The 17,135-nt window shown below is 52.5% G+C and overlaps 1 protein-coding gene across 1 annotated transcript in view; it reads left to right on the plus strand.

Moving 5' to 3' along the window:
* Positions 1 to 17,135, plus strand: part of LOC144818836 (uncharacterized) — a 1,999,126-nt gene that overhangs the window by 1,840,929 nt on the left and 141,062 nt on the right. The window contains 1 exon segment of the mRNA XM_078676624.1: positions 2,253 to 2,415. Coding sequence (XP_078532750.1) covers positions 2,253 to 2,415 — 163 coding nt within the window.

Consider the following 17,135-nt stretch of genomic DNA (forward strand, 5'->3'; position numbering starts at 1 on the left):
TGTCCAAGCCATCCTCGCTGGAAGGACTCCCAGCAGCAGGAGGTCAGACTTGTGTCTGTGGTGGCAGCATCCATTTTGTGATGCTGAGGCTCGAGTTAACTTTGACAAGGGTTCACAGTTACATACATGTCGTGTCCCTCTAGACGGGTGGAATGCTACCCCCGTCGCCAGAATTGGCGAGGGGGTAGTATTCCAAATCGTATGACACCTTACTCAACATGTTTTGATAATGTTATACCAGAGTTAGCATTTAACCGCGAGGTTGATAATGCACTTAAGAGTATATGGTATAGCGTTATCATGGAACAGCTATTAGGACTTGGTTCCGCAAGCTGCAAACGGGCTCAGCTCATGCCAGAGCACCATCTCACATAATTCCAAGCACTCTGCCTTCAGGATTGATAAGGCCTTCCATAGGAGTGACTGATAGGAATATATGTGTCCATTTTAGGTTTAGATATAGGTATACTATATCTACAGCAAAGGGTGTTTACACCACCTTGCCCCAGCTGTCGTGCAGCCAGTTGTGTCAGATTTAGATGGCCAGCCAGGGGTGGCATAATACATGCTTCAGCCCCTGGTAGGCCCTGGGTACACCTAGGCCCTGGGTACAGGGACTGATAAGGTGGCCCAGTACCAATTGGTAAATGTACCTAAAGTACATGGTTGTCAATTTAGACAGAGAACAGCTAGGCTGTGGGTCTGATTAGCAGGCCCACAGCCAGGGAAAGTCGTAAACCAGTGAAGCAAAATGCAAAAATCTGGGGTGACCATAGGATTGCAGACCCCACTCTCCTACAACCATAGGATTGCAGACCCCACTCTCCTACAACCATAGGATTGCAGACCCCACTCTCCTACACTATGCATATCCCAGTTCAAACCGGTTGATGGGGCCCTCAGCCCAGCTCTGGCACGAAACTGGAAAAAGGGGAAGGGGTGTAACCACCCCCTCCCAGGTCATCCCATAGGTGGGACCCTAAAGTTAGTCCAACCAATAAACTTAGTATAAGTATGGGAAACCAGTCACTGAGACTTTAGATTACCCTGGGCGAAACTCTGAAACATAAATCTTGGACCTTCGACATTTCATATCGACTGGGAGAAGGAAGAAATTTCCCTTGGGGTCAAGGAGTGACTCCCCTGTTCAAACAGGCAGCAAAGAAGCATCTTGCCGGTCTGCATTTTCAAGGCTCCCGACGGATCCCGAAGAATCTGCGACACAGGACACAGACTTCCAGACATCTCCGAGGCTGACACGAGTCCCCAGCAAAGCTGAGACCTGTAGCTATCACAAGAGACGTGGGACCGGAACTCCTGGACATCCTGCACAGTTGCTAGTGCATCGACTTCCCGAGCTTTCCCAAAGTTGTGCATTGGGCTACTTGTAGTCCAAGCCCTGAGCACCTTTTGCCTCAAAAATTGTGGCCCTACACTCCACAAGTGTTCCGTGGGCCCGCTTTCAGCATTTCCGCTCAAGGCGCCTTTGCGATCCCTAGTCTGTCGACTGGTGGGTCCCCACGAAGGACAATCCTTTGATTATTGGGTTTTCCTGGTTACTCCAGACGTGCCCTGACTCCCCTCCAAAGGGTGAGTCCCTCAGACCTTGCTGGTCTGCACCGAAGCCAATCTTGTCATCTTGCGTGGGTTGCTGTTTCCAAGGCTTGTTGGGTCCAATCCGAATACCGACACTGTAGCACTCTACATCCAACATGGGACAGCTCGAACTATAGTTCCTGATTGTCGTCGACTCCTCCTTGACCTCGTGGCTGAATAGTCAAGCTTCACCTCCTTCACCGTAAAGCACCCGACATCGGCTGGCATCTTCCTGTCGCCTTCCTGGTCACTGGCTAGTGACCCAGACTCTGTCCCCTCTGCTTTCAGGTTCTTCAGATCTTCCACCCATGGATCTATCCGTATCTATGAAAGATAACAATACTGGAGAACCAAAGATTACAGGTAAGAAACTTTTATTCTTTTAGTGAATGCTTCTGTATTATTTTGGCATTTTTTGGGGGAAATATGCATTCTATTCTGCAATTGGACAGGTACTCCAAAAATATTTATTTCATGATGTGAGGTTTTCAGTTTGTGAAACTTAAAAATCAAATTGTGAGTTTTGTTGCACTATCTAAAACTTTGTGTGTATGGTCTTAACTACGGTGGTACACAGTGCATGCCAGTTTCATATTTGTATCACTAAAGTGGTGATTTAAGCTGCACATTAAAAGGCTTTTTTTCCCTGTTTTTAGTTATAGTAGAAAAGCAAACTTCAGAGCCTTCGAGTGTAATTCTCACTTGTGGAGGTGGAAGTGGCATTGTGCAGAGTACAGCTGTGCTCATTATGAAACAAGAAAAGGCTAATTTGGAGAGAGAGTTGATTCAACAGAAAAAGAAATGCGAACGTCTTTTAAGGTAAAGCAATCTGTAAGGCTGAAATGCATGATTACACTGTTTTAGTAAGATTCCTTCAAGGGCCACTACTATGAATACAGCATCTGAAAGAGACACGTTATTATTAGATTCCTTACCTTAGAATATCCCCAGGCGTCAGACTGGATCCAGAAATTTTTGCGTAGCAGTACCCTTGCGCGTCGGTAGGCGTCATCTGCGGCTCCGCGTCCGTCGTGGGCGCCGTGATGACGTTGTCGGAGTACTTAGACGCCGCCTCCGCGTGCTGACGTCAGTTCTTCTTTTTTCCGTGCCAGCAAGCGCAGATCTGGAAAAAGCAGTAACCCTAGTCATTTTTGACTAACTTTTTTGATCCTTTTTGATTGCTTTTCGAAGTCTCTCGACTCCGAACGGTGCCGTAGGGATGCCCGGCTTCAAGCACTGTGACGATTGCGACCGTCTGATGTCTGTCACGGATCCTCAGCGCGTCTGTTTGTTCTGTTTGGGCATCGACCACGACGACAAGGCCTGCTCCGACTGCCGGGCCCTCTCCTCGAAGGCCAGGCGGGAGCGGTCCCGTAGGCGCCTCCAGCTCCGGCAGTCGGCCCCGCGCCGTGAGAGGTCGAGGGACAGGTCGTGGGCTCGGAGCCACCACAGCTCCGAGAGTAGACCGCGCTCCTCCGGGTCGAAGTCGTCGTCAGGTAAGAGGCACAAGAAGTCCAAGCGGCGTCATCGCTCCTCGGACTCCCCCCGACGCTCGCGCGATGCGGCCGGGGGTTCGGGTGACACCACCCACGCGGCTCCGTCGGAGTCGCGGGCGCCGCGTGCAGCTCCACACCCTCCGGTCCCTGGGCTGAACGCGACGCCGGAGGAGATCGAGCGCTTCCTCATGGCCATGAGGAAACTCTCTCCTCCGACGGGCTCCGCGGCGCCTTTGGGCCCAGCGGACCCGTCTGGGGGCCCTAGCGGGTCGGCGGCTCCGGCCCCGACGCCGTCGGGTGCTTCGGCCGCCGACGCCTTCGGGCCCGGCGCCGCAGGCCCCCATTATCCCGCCGGCGCCGAGGGGTTCAGTTGTTCCTACGCCGCCGGCGCCTTCGGGCCCGGCGCCGCAGGACGCCGCTGGTCCTCCTTCGGGATCGGGATAGTCGCCGGTGGATCTGACGACCTCCCCGGCATCGGACCCTCAGGTGTCGCCTCCGGCGCCGTCCTCGGGTGGCGCCGGCCCCGGTCCTACCTTCGTTCCTGTTCAGCCGTCGGAACGGCCCCGTTGGGCGCCGCTCCAGGCGTCGTTTGGTGAATTTCACTTTTATGAACAGGCCCCATTGGTTGAAAACCCTGAATTTCAGGAGATGGGTGATGAAGAGGACTGGGAGGGGTCGGAGGACCCTCTGACCAGGGAGTGTCAGTCTCAGGAAGACTGGACAGGAGACCTTGGGGAGGCCAGTGGCCTGGACACCTCTCCAGACACTGGGTTTGTCTCCCCTCCTACCGTGGCTTCGGAGGAGGGGGCAACATATAGTGTGGTGCTGATGAGGGCTGCCAAGGCCTTGGGCCTTGAGCTCCCCGTCGCGGCCGTGAGGACTAACCTCCTCACTGAGGTCCTTAAACCGCAGTCAAGCTCGGCCGAGCCTCTGCTGCCCTTTAATGAGGCCTTGACCGACGTTCTTCTGGGCACTTGGTCCAAGCCCGCTACGGGTTCGCCCGTAGATAGGAACGTGGCCAGACGCCACCGCCCAGCCCCGGGCGACCCATGTTTCCTGTCCTCCCACCCTACCCCCGAGAGCCTGGGCATCCAGGCCTCCAATTCCCAGACCGCATTCCCGTCGGCCCCGCCGGACCGGGAATCCAAGAGGTATGACCAGTATGGGAAGAAGATCTTCTCATCCCTTAGTCTAGGACTGCGGTCTTCCAACACCGCCTGCCTCTTGGGACGTTACACCCACTCTGTGTGGGATAAGGTCGCGGAAGTGCTGCCAGAGTGTCCGTTGTAGGTACGGGCCAAACTCGGCCAAGCCCTGGTGGAGGGCCGGGATGCAGCCAAGTATTCCATCCGGTGTGGGCAGGATACCACTGACTCGCTGGGTAGAGCGATGGCAACGACGGTGGCGGTCAGACGCCACGCCTGGCTGAGGTCCGCCAACTTCTCGGCAGATGTTCAGAGCACGCTCATGGACATGCCGTTCGATGGCCGTCGCCTCTTTGGCGACAAGGCAGACCATGCGCTTGAGCGCTTTAAGGACTCCAGGGCTACGGCCAAGTCCTTGGGCCTCTCGGGCCAGCGCCAGCAATCGGCTGCCTTTCACTCCTTTCGTGGCCACGGAAGGGGTGCGCCCACACGTGCCACCAGCCACGCACCGCAGGGCAATACCCAACGCGGTGGCGGCCGTGGGAACCGCCATACGGGCGGTTGGGGGCAGTGGCGAGGTCAGTCCACACCTTCCCCCGCAGCCTCCGCCTCAAAACCCTCCTAGTCCGTGCTTTCAGGCCCATGTGACGCCAGTGGGGGCAGGGTTCGCCATCACCACCTCCACTGGCGCACTGTCACATCGGACAGGTGGGTGCTGCAAATCGTCCGAAGGGGCTACTCCCTCCCCTTCGAGGCGACTCCTCCAGCCATGCCACCGCAGAACCACCGTGTATCGGGGGATCATTTGCGACTTCTGCAGGAGGAAGTTACGGCCCTCTTGGCCAAGGGGGCCATTGAGTGTGTTCCTGTGCCAGAAGTAGGGTGTGGTTGCTACTTCACTACTTTCTGGTACCCAAGAAGGGCAAAGGGGGCCTACGCCCTATCTTGGACCTAAGGGACGTCAACGGCTTCCTCCGGAAGGAGAAGTTCAAAATGCTGACACTGGCTCAGGTTCTGGCTGCCCTGAACCCAGGAGACTGGATGGTAGCGTAGGACTTGCAGGACGCTTACTTTCATATCCCCGTCATGCCTGCCCACCGGCGCTACCTGCGGTTCATGGTGGGCCACGAGCACTTTCAATTTACCGTGCTCCCCTTCGGCCTTACCAGCGCCCCACGGGTGTTCACAAAGGTGATGGCGGTGGTCGCAGCTCATCTGCGCAGGTTAGGGGTTTCAGTCTTCCCCTACCTCGACGACTGGCTGTTGAAGGCAGGCTCGCCCCAGACAGTCTTCAGCCACCTCCAGACGACGGCGGACCTCCTGCACCAGCTGGGGTTCTCCATCAATGTGCTGAAGTCACACCTGTGCCCCTCTCAGAAGCTCCTCTTCATCAGAGCGGTTCTGGACTCGGCGCGGTTTCGGGTTTATCCGCCCGAACAGCGGGTCCGGGATATTCAGGCTCTGATTCCCATCTTTCAGCCGTTATCCCGGGTTTCGGTCAGGTTGACGCTGCTGCTTCTGGGGCTGATGGCCTCCTGCATCCTACTGGTGCATCACGCCAGGTGGCGGATGCGGGCTCTGCAGTGGGACCTGAAGTTTCAGTGGGCCCAGCATCAGGGCAACCTATCCGACCACGTCCTGATCTCGGAGGGCACTGCGAGACAGCTGCAGTGGTGGCTTACGGACCGCGATTGGGTCAGCGGCAGATCCCTCTCCCTTCCCCAACCGGAGCACGTAGTTGTGACTGACGCGTCCCTCCAGGGCTGGGGAGGCCACTTGGGAGAGGCGGAGATCAGAGGCCTCTGGTCTCCGGCGGAGACCCGGCTCCACATCAACCTGTTGGAGCTCCGGGCGATTCGTCTGGCACTGAAGGCATTCCTCCCCCCTGTCCGGGGGAGTGTAGTGCAGGTATTCACGGACAACACCACCGCCATGTGGTACTGCAACAAACAAGGCGGGGTGGGGTCGTGGATCCTTTGTCAAGAGGCTCTTCGCCTTTGGCAATGGCTGGAACGCCAAGGCGTAACCCTGGTGGCTCAACACCTAGCAGGTTCTCTGAACGCCAGGGCGGACGAGCTCAGCCGTCGGTGCATGATTGATCACGCATGGCGTCTGAACTCGGGACGTGGCGCAAGGCCTCTTTCAGCAATGAGGAGAGCCTTGGTTAGATCTATTCGCCACCGAAGAGAACGCGCAATGTCATCTGTTTTGCGCGTTGGAATTTCCAAGGCGGCACTCGCTCGGAGACGCTTTTCGTCGCGAGTGGAGTTGCAGTCTATTGTACGCCTTTCCACCTATACCACTTCTGCCCAGAGTGCTGAAGAAGATCAAGCGCGACCAGGCCCAAGTCATTCTTGTGGCTCCGGACTGGGCAAGAAGGTACTGGTATCCAGAGCTACTCAGTATGTCAGTCGATCCCCCGGTTCGTCTGCCTCTTCAGGAGGACCTTCTGTTGCAGCAGCAGGGGACGGTCCTCCACCCGAACCTGTCCAGTCTCCACCTCCATGCTTGGAGATTGAGCGGCGACAGTTGAGGCCATTTGACTTGCCTCCTGAAGTCTGTAACATCATTCTGGCAGCCAGGCGTCCCTCCACAAAGTCGGTATACGCCTGCAGGTGGAACAGATTTGTGGCATGGTGCACAGCAACGGCTGTGGATCCCCTCAATGCCCCTCTTTCTGAAGTCCTTCTCTTTCTTCTTTCTCTTGCCCAGCAGGGCTCTGCTCTGGGCACTATCAAGGGCTACCTTTCTGCCCTTTCAGCCTTTCTCAGGCTGCCTGATCAACCTTCTTTGTTCAAGTCCCCTATTGTTAATAGATTTCTTAAGGGCCTCACACACACGTTCCCTCCTGTTCCGTTTGTGATGCCTCAGTGGGACTTGAACCTGGTTCTTACCTTTCTGATGTGCGCTCCCTTTGAGCCACTTCACAACTGTCCTCTTCGCCTTCTGACCTTGAAGACTGCTTTCCTGGTTGCCATCACCTCTGCCAGGAGAGTGAGTGAGCTCCAGGCCCTTTCTTGTACTCCTCCTTTCCTTTCTGTCCATCCGGACAAGGTTGTGTTGCGTACTAAGCCATCTTTCCTGCCCAAGGTTGTCACGGCCTTCCACATCGGGCAGTCCATCACCTTACCAACCTTCTTCCCGCCACTGCATCCCTCTAAAGAGGAAGAGCGGCTCCACCGTCTGGACCCAAAACGTGCGCTCTCATTCTACTTTGATCGCACACGCCAGTTCCGGGTGGATGACCAACTCTTTGTTGGCTACGTAGGCGCGAAGAAGGGGAGAGCGGTGCACAAGAGGACCATCTCCCGGTGGATCATCCTGTGTATCCAGGCATGCTACTCCTTGGCTAGAAAGGAGCCCCCTGCTGGATTGCGGGCTCATTCTACCCGAGCCACGGCGACTACCACTGCCCTGGGCAGGGGAGTGCCCTTACAAGACATCTGTCAGGCAGCTACGTGGGCATCGCTGCACATGTTTGCAAGACACTACTGCCTGGACAGCCAAGTACGGAGGGCTGGCTTCTTTGGCCGTTCTGTCCTCCAGGACTTTCTGGTGTGATTATTGGTTTGCAGACTGTGAGAAGTTGGCCTGATATATAATGTTCACTATTCTAGTGAGCACTTTGTATCAGTCCAAACAACCCTTATTGATGATTGGTTGTAAGTCAACCTTATAGACCAGCTATCCTAGTAGCATGGATACGAGCAGTCTAAGGCTAAGACTCTAGAGGGCGTGTTAAGCCAGCTGTTTTACCATCACATTACCTCTTGAACACCAAGTGAAAGGACACCACACAAGTTGTTATGAAAATAAACAGATATTTATTTATAACAAGACTACCCTGAACTCTTTATGAGTCAGGGAGCTAAGCACACAACAAAACTCTTAAGAAAATACTTTAAGTCGCACAATTTACACAAATGCCCTAGGGGCACGAAAAACCATATATTACCAAAGTGGAATGCGAACTACTAGCAGGTAAGTAACTATTCTCATAGACTTTAGAAACGCTAGTCCTACAATGCTAAACACTTAGATTAGTTGCAGGAGGCCTGTGGGCGTCGTGTGCAGAGTGGGAACTCTCACGCGTAAGGCGGGAAAAAGTCTATGGAGGCTAGTAGTCACAAAGTTACTGTTCTCGGGCGAACCCGACTAGGTGGGTCGAAAACAAGAGTGGATCCGAACACTTAGGGTGTTGGACTATGCTGGAGCACCGGAGTACTCAGGTTACCTAGCCCAGGGGCTGCGGCTGCATAGGGTTGAAGTTGTGTCGGAAACCCTCGTTGAAGATCCAGGAGCCTGAAGAAAGAGTTGCTGGCAGGCGGCCAGTGAAGAAAGTTCGGAGTGATCCAAGCCTGGATCAGGGAAGAAGAAACCTGTAAGCAGAGGGGACCAAGTTCTGAATCACTAGCCAGTGATTTGAGTGGGCACCAGGATGGCACCGGACAAAGTCACCTCAGCCAGGTGAGTGGGCGCTGCTGGGCTCTGCAGTCTCTCGGACCAGGAGGCGTTGTCGGCGACCAGGATGGAGGTGCGAGCTGTCCCACGAAGGTTCTTGCTGTCGACGTCGCTGGACCCAGGATTGGGCAACAAGTCTTGGCAAATGCAAGGCCCATGCGGTGGACCGAAAATGGCGTCTTGAGTGGACCAGGAGGGTCCAGGGTGCTCCTCTGTTGGAGGGGAGCAAGGGCTAGTCTGGAGCAACCAGACCAGCAGTAGTTGTCGTCGTGAAGGGGTCACTAGCCAACGGGCAAGCGACCTGGACAACGCGGTTGGCAGCAAAGAGCAGAAGGGCCCCACGCAGATCTCGGGGATGCAGGGGGGCTGAACTTCGGTGCTGGAGCTGCTCAGGGTCGGGGCTTCTCTTACCCCAAAGCACTCAGTCGAGGGTCACTCGGGAGTCGTGCTGGACAAGCGTCGTGCAGTTCTGAAGATGGCCGGTCCCTCGAGGTCTCGTCACACCCACGGATCACAGCTGGGCTGATGATGTAGGTTGAGGTCAGAGGTGCCAGGGAAGCCGGTTCTCGTCGTGCTGGAGCAGTCTTGATCCGAAGGAGAGACTGGCAACAAACCGCGATGCTTGGTTGGTGCCTGCTGCTGCAGGGTGACTACTCCTTAGTCACAAGGGAGAAATCTTGAGAAGAGTCTTGAGTTCCTTCTTGCAGGAAGTAGTTTCAGGATTCAAAGATGATCTGATTTGGAAGGGGGCCAGTTCCTACCTTTATCCTGCAAAAAGGGGCTGGCACGCGACTAAGTCCTGCCCTAGGGGTGGGACTAGGAGGGGGGTGGTTACACCCCTCTCCTTTGGCGGGCTTTCCCCAGGCCAGGGGCTGGAGTGCCCCTGGAACTGGTTTCAGCCGGCCTATGCACAGTGAGCACCGGGGTGCCACTTGCAGTCACCTTTCTCTGAAGCCCTGCCTACCTAGGATACACAAAATCCGGTCTGGGACGGTGCTGGCACCGCCCCTGACAGGAAACCCTTTGTCCTTGCCTCCTGCTCTGGGAGGACTCCCAGCAGCAGGAGGGCAGACTTGTGTCTCGGTGGCAGCATCCATTTTGTGGAGCCAAGGCTATGTCTGACTTTAACCGGGGTTACAGGTTACATACATGTCGTGTCCCTCTAGAAGGGTGGAATGCTAACCCCGTCGCCAGAATTGGCGAGGGGTTAGTATTCCAATTCGTATGACACCTTACTCGACATGTTTTGATAAAGCGATACCAGAGTTGGCATATAACCGCGAGGATTATAATGCACTTAAGAGTATATGGTATGCGATATCATGGAAACGGCTAAGGGATGGATCCCGAAAGCCGCAGACAGGCCCAGCTCATGCCAGAGCACCATCTCACACGATTCCAAGCACTCTGCCTTCAGGATTGTTAAGGCCTGCCATAGGAGTGACTGATAGGAGATCGGTGTGTCCATTTAGGTTTAGATATAGGGATACTATATCTAAAGCAAAGGGTGAGTACACCACCTTGCCCCCAGCTGTCAAGCAGCCAGTTGTGTCTGTTTGGTTAGTCAGTCCAGGGGTGGCATAATACATGCTGCAGCCCCTGGGAGACCTCTGGGTACACCTCAGCCCTGGGTACAGGGACTTGGAAAGGGCCCAGTGCCAATTCAGTACATGGGTACAATTTGGAATAGAGAGAACAGCTAGGCTGTGGGTCTGATTAGCAGGCCCACAGCCAGGGAAAGTCGTAAACCAGTGAAGCAAAAAGCAAAAATCTGGGTGATCATAGGATTGCAGACCCTACTCTCCTACATGACCCCCCCCCCCAAACTTTGGGACAATAAACTAACCTTGACCAGGTGAGTCTTCTTGCTCTAAGTGGAAATACCTGGAGAGCCCATCGGCATTGCCATGATCAGTACCAGGTCTGTGCTCCACTGTAAAATCCATCCCCTGTAGGGAAATGGACCACCTAAGTAGTTTGGGGTTTTCACCCTTCATCTGACTTAGCCATAAGAGGGGCTTATAGTCGGTCTGAACTGTGAAGTGAGTTCCAAACAAGTAGGACCTCAACTTCTTCAGGGCCCATACCACAGCAAAGGCCTCCCTCTCAATAGCTGACCAATTTTTCTCTCTGGGGGTCAGCCTTCTGCTAATGAAAGCAATTGGCTGGTCGTTGCCATCAAAATTCAGCTGAGATAGAACAGCTCCCACACCCAACTCAGAAGCATCTGTTTGGACAATGAATGGTTTGGAGAAGTCTGGACTCTTTAGGATAGGTGCTCTGCACATGGCCTGCTTTAGGTCATCGAATGCTTTCTGACAGCTTGCTGTCCACTGAACTTTCTTTGGCATCTTCTTGCTTGTCAGGTCATTAAGGGGGGTCACTATGGACCCATAATTTCTGACAAACTTCCTATAGTACCCAGTCAGGCCCAAGAAAGCTCGAACCTGAGTCTGGGTGGTTGGAGGAGCCCAGTCCTTGATGGCCTGTATCTTGCTCTCCAAGGGTTGAACCTGGCCTCCACCTACAAGGTGGCCCAGGTATACAACCTGTGTCTGCCCTATCTGGCACTTAGTTGCCTTGATAGTGAGACCTGCCTTTTGCAGAGCCTCTAACACTTTCCTCAGGTGGACCAGGTGATCCTCCCAGGTGGAGCTAAAGACAGCAATATCGTCCAGATATGCTGCACAGAAGTCATCCATCCCAGTGAGAACGTGATTCACCAGCCTTTGGAAGGTGGCAGGTGCATTCTTCAACCCAAAGGGCATTACCACAAACTGATAATGTCCACCAGGGGTAGAAAATGCTGTCTTGGGCCTGGCTTCCTCAGCTAACCTGATTTGCCAATACCCGGCTGTCCGGTCAAATGTGCTTAAGTAGTTGGCAGAAGCCAATCTATCTATAAGTTCATCTGCCCTTGGTATTGGGTGGGCATCAGTCTTAGTGACTGCATTGAGGCCTCTGTAGTCTACGCAAAACCTCATCTCTCTCTTACCACCCTGGGTGTGAGGCTTTGGCACTAGAACTACTGGGCTAGCCCAAGGGCTATCTGAGGGCTCAATGACTCCCAGTTCCAACATTTTCTGCACTTCTGTTTTGATGCAGTCTCTGACTTGATCAGGCTGTCTGTAGATTTTACTCTTGACAGGCAGACTGTCTCCTGTGTCCACTTCATGGGTGCACCAATCAGTTTGACTGGGTGTCAGAGAGAACATATGTCTGAAGGATTGCAGAACTTGTCTGCAATCCTGTTGTAGATGTTCAGAGAGGCTGCCACAAAAGACAACACCATCTACTGACCCATCATCAGGATTCTGAGTGAGCAGGTCTGGGAGAGGGTCACTCTCTTCCTCCTGTCCCTCATCTGTGGCCATGAGCAAGCTCATGTCCTTCCTGTCGACATATGCCTTGAGCCTGTTCACATGGAGCACCCTGAGGGGGCTCCTGGGGGTTCCAAGGTCCACCAGGTAGGTGACCTCTCCCTTTTGCTCAATGATGGTGTGGGGCCCAGACCATTTGTCTTTGAGGGCTGCTGGGGCCACTGGCTCCAGTACCCACACCTTCTGTCCAGGCTGGTACACAGTCAGGACAGCCTTCTGGTCATGCCAAGCTTTTTTGAGTTCTTGGCTGGCCTCTAGGTTTTTAGTTGCCTTCTCCATGTATTCAGCCATCCTGGAGCGGAGACCAAGTACATAGTCCACTATGTTGGTTGCAGGCTTTTTGAGAGGTCTCTCCCATCCTTCCTTCACCAAACTCAGGGGTCCTCTTACAGGATGCCCATACAGAAGCTCAAAAGGGCTGTAGCCAACCCCCTTCTGTGGGACCTCTCTGTAAGCAAACAAGAGGCAGGGGATCAGGACATCCCATCTACGCCTGAGCTTTTCAGGTAGTCCATGAATCATCCCTTTGAGGGTCCTGTTGAATCTCTCAACAAGCCCATTGCACTGTGGATGATAGGGTGTGGTGAACTTGTAGTTAACACCACATTCCTTCCACATTGCAGTCAGATATCCTGACATGAAGTTTGCACCTCTGTCAGAAACAACCTCCTTAGGGAAGCCCACTCTGGAGAACACTCCAACTAGGGCCCTTGCCACTACAGGTGCTGTGGTGGTCCTAAGTGGAATAGCTTCAGGATACCTGGTGGCATGGTCCACCACCACCAGTATAAACTTGTGCCCTGATGCTGTCTGGGGTTCCATTGGACCAACAATGTCAATCCCCACTCTTTCAAAGGGAACCCCCACCACAGGTAGTGGTATGAGGGGGGCCTTTGTGGTGCCACCTGACTTACCACTGGCTTGGCAAGTGACACAGGAGCGACAAAACTCCTTGGTATTCTCATTCATGTGGGGCCAGTGAAAGTGTGAGACAAGCCTGTCCCAAGTCTTTGTCTGGCCTAAGTGACCTGCAAGGGGAATCTCATGGGCCAAGGTGAGAAGGAAACCTCTCAGAGACAAGGGGATGACCAGCATCCTGGTTGCACCAGGCTTGGGGTCTCTTGACTCGTAGTACAGGAGTCCATCTTCCCAGTATACCCTATGGGCACCTGTGGCATTCCCTGTAGCCTCAGCAGCAGCCTGCTGTCTGAGGGGTTCAAGGGAAGGGCAGTCTAACTGTGCCTTCCCCAGGTCTTCTCTGGAGGGTCCCCCTGAGCCCAGAAACTCAACTTGATCAAGTTCAAGCTCTTTAGGCTCAGTTTCCCTCAGCTCTCTCAGATCAGCCTCCTCAGAGACTTGATCCTCAACCTGGGGCAAGGGGGAAGGCAACGCCTTACCCTTACTGCTCTTCTTCTTGGAAGGTGTCTGGTCCTTTCTTCCAGGATCCAGCACCTGTTCAGTGGGGCATCTTCTGGCCTGTGACCTAGTCACAGCAAGCACATGTGCTGGCAAGCCTAACATTTCCATGTGAGTCCTCTGCTCCACTTCTGACCATAGGGATGACTCCAAATCATTGCCCAACAAACAATCCACTGGGAGGTCTGAACTAACCACAACTTTCTTTTGGCCACTTACCCCTCCCCAGGAGAAAGCAACAATCGCCATACTATGACTGGTAGTGACGTTGCTGGCATTGGTCACCAGGAAATCTGTACCTGGCATGATCTGTCCAGGGTCCACAAAGTTAGGTGTCACCATGGTGACACTGGCACAAGTGTCCCTATAGGCCTGAGCCATTTTGCCATTTATTAAAGGTGTCTGTCTGTATTTGCCCAAAGTATTGGGACTTACATCAGGGGACATATCCATATCCCCTGTACAGACAAGGACAGCCTGAGTGAGTGTGCCAACTAAGTTGTCAGACTCCTCGGTTCCCAAGGTTAACCCAACTAATCCCTTGGGAGGTGCACTACCACTACTGACTGTACTAGGGGGTGCAGTTGCCTTAGGGGCTGTAGTGGTAGAGGTTTGCCCTCCTCTTTTGGTGCACTCACTAAACCAGTGAGACCTACTTTTACAGTACTGGCACCACCTTTTTGACTGGCCTTCTTGAGTCTTCTTTTTCTGCTGTGAAGCCTGACCCCCACCCTCTTTGGTTTGTTGGGGACCTGTTGAAGACTTCTGGTCATTTTGTTCACTCTTAGTGTTACCCTTCTGGTCTGCTTTCTTCTGACCACCCTGGTTCTGGTTCTGGTTCTGCTTGATCCTTGTTCTGACCCATTTGTCTGCCTTCTTTCCCAATTCTTGGGGAGAGGTCAGATCTGAATCAACAAGGTGCTGGTGCAACAACTGGTTCTGACAATTATTTCAAATTTGTTCTCTCATCATCAGATTATACAATCCTGTGTAATCAGTAACCTTGCTACCCAGCAACCAGCCCTCCAAAGCCTTAGTGGCACTATCCACAAAGTCAGACCAGTCCTGAGACTGAGTTTTCTGGGTGTCTCTGAACAGCAACCTGTACTGCTCAGTGGTTAAACCAAACCCATCAACCAGTGTATTCTTCAGGACCTGGTAATTGTTAGCATCCTCCACTCTTGTAGTGAGTAGCTTGTCTCTACCTTTACCATCAAAGGAGAGCCACAGTATAGCTGCCCACTGACTCTGGGGAATGCCCTGCACAGTGCAGGCCCTCTCCAAAGCAGCCATCCATTTCTGAATGTCATCCCCTTGTTTAAAGGGGGGCACTATCTTTGTCAGGTGTTTAGTATCTAAACCCTTCTCTCTATCTCTTGGGAGATTGCTGCCACCAGTGGGAGCTAACCCACTCATCTGCTGCTCTCTAGCAAATGCAAGCTTTTCTTTGGCCAGGGCAAGTTCTTCCCTTTCAATCCTCAGAGCAGCCTGTCTCATTCTGGCTTCATGCTCTATTCTCTGAGGGGAAGTCAATCTCCTCTGGGGAGAGTTCCTTCTCCTCTGAGAAGAGGCATTAGAGTGCAGAGATCTATTGGATTCCCTAGAAAGAGATCTATCTCTCCTAACTCCAAGGTTAGGCCTACTTAGGGTCAGTACTGGGGGTCCCCCAGATCCTAGCCCAAGTAAGTCTATGTTGGCCCTAGTTAATCTTCTGACTACCTCAAGACCTTTGTCTGCCTCATCCCCAGAGAGTTCCTCAGGATCCTCCTCCTCAACTGCATTTACAGTGTTGTGGAGGTCTGGATCCCCAGTGGTACCCTCTAAGGCTGGCATATTCCCATCTAGCTGAGAAATCTTGCTCGCATCATATGTCTCTAAGAGACCTATCAGAAAGGGAATGGTGGGGTTAGACCCCTGTTTCAGTTTCCTGGAGGTACACACTTGTCTCATCTCCTGGAAACTGAGAGCTGCATATCTTGAAGTGACCTGTGGAAGGTCAATAACCACAAGGGGAGTCTCTGAAGACTCTCCATGGGTAGACATGCTTTTCTAGTGAGGTGTAAGTGGTGCACTTACCTACACTATTTGTTTGCCTACTGATCCCTTGCTAGAGTTGTAGTTTAGGGTGTGCTAGGCCCTAGGAGCTACAACAGCTGGTTCGGTAGAACTCAGAGTATTCTAAGCTAAGTTATATGTCAAAGTCAAAAAGCTTTATTTCGATAAAATGTCATTATCATAAAAGCAGTTTAAAAGTAATAATAAAATTAATGATACATGTCCAGTTGATAACAAGAAGTACAGCATTTACTAGAATAAATATTGTTTAAGAAAAAATTAAACAGAGTATTTAAGCTTTCTGGCTCGAATAGCCCAAGCCCAAAATAGAAATTTTGCTAGGGCACAAGCATAGGGTACATAACTATCCGAAACAAGTATCCTGGTTGCCTCAGCATGGCTCCTAGTTCCAAGTTGCCGACACAAGTTCTTCAGCCACACCCTTCTTGGATTGGCATATTCCTTGCAGACAAATAAAAAATGAGCTAATGTCTCTGGGTGGGCTGAACATGATGGACACAGGTCAGTTTTGTCTGTACAGGATTTCCATGTTTTGGTAAAAGTGTTCAGTGGAAGAGTACCCGTTCTGAATTTAAAATACAAAGACCGGGCAAAAGGTTTCCCGATTGTGTCTAGATAGGGTTCTCGCCTGGGACAGTCTTTAAACATCAAAAAATCCTCTGTGAGTCTGCCAATGGATGGACTAGAATGCCTTTGGGAGCAAGCCCAATCCCGAAAGAGGTTTTTAAGAACTTGTTTTGGAGGAGAGGTTCTGCTGGACCAAGAGTCTGATAGGCCCAAATTTGACAATAGATTTTTTATATCAGTTAACCATTTGACTCTGGCCCAGTGTGGTGACTCCATTATTTCTTCCAAACTTCTCGCGTAGGCACTAAGTTCCTCTACCCGCCAAATGCGGGCCCATAATAGGAGAGGGCGAAATTTCGCAATTTCGCCGATCTGGGTACAGCCGAGGTCCATAAATAAGGGCAAAAGGGGGGTACTTTGAGGGAGGGACATTATTTGCCTACAGAATTTATTCTCAGATTTCTGCAGTGCTTGAGAAGATGCGAAGCCCCAAAGTTCAGCTCCATAAAGCGCAGAGCTGACACCTTTGGCGGCATAGATCTCTAGGACTGTTCCTATTGGTTTGAACGAACTGGAACGTTGCTCCCTTAATAGGGCACCTGTGATCCTTTTATGATTCAGCAGCATCTTATCTAGATGGGGGGTCCAATCCATTTTGTCAGAAATGCGTATCCCTAAATAATCAAATTCTTTCACCCTTTCCAGGGATTCGGTGTTTAAAGTAGGGGGGCGCACTTTCTGTTTAGGGGGATTAAGGACGAGGTATTTTGTTTTATTGGTGTTTATGACCAAGCCTCGGTCGGTACAAAAGGATTGGAAGTTATCCAAGAGTTTCTGTAGTCCCATAGGGGTTTTGGAGATTAGGAGCGTGTCGTCCGCGAAGAGGAGGGTCGGTATACGTACCCCCCCCAGGGATGGTTCGTCAGATGGAGATTTAAGTAAGTGCTCCACCACCCCATTAATGTACAGGGAGAAAAGGGTGGGAGCCAGAACACATC

Source organism: Lissotriton helveticus, chromosome 2_1 (genome assembly GCF_964261635.1).
Source record: "Lissotriton helveticus chromosome 2_1, aLisHel1.1, whole genome shotgun sequence".
Taxonomy (NCBI): Eukaryota; Metazoa; Chordata; class Amphibia; order Caudata; family Salamandridae; genus Lissotriton; species Lissotriton helveticus.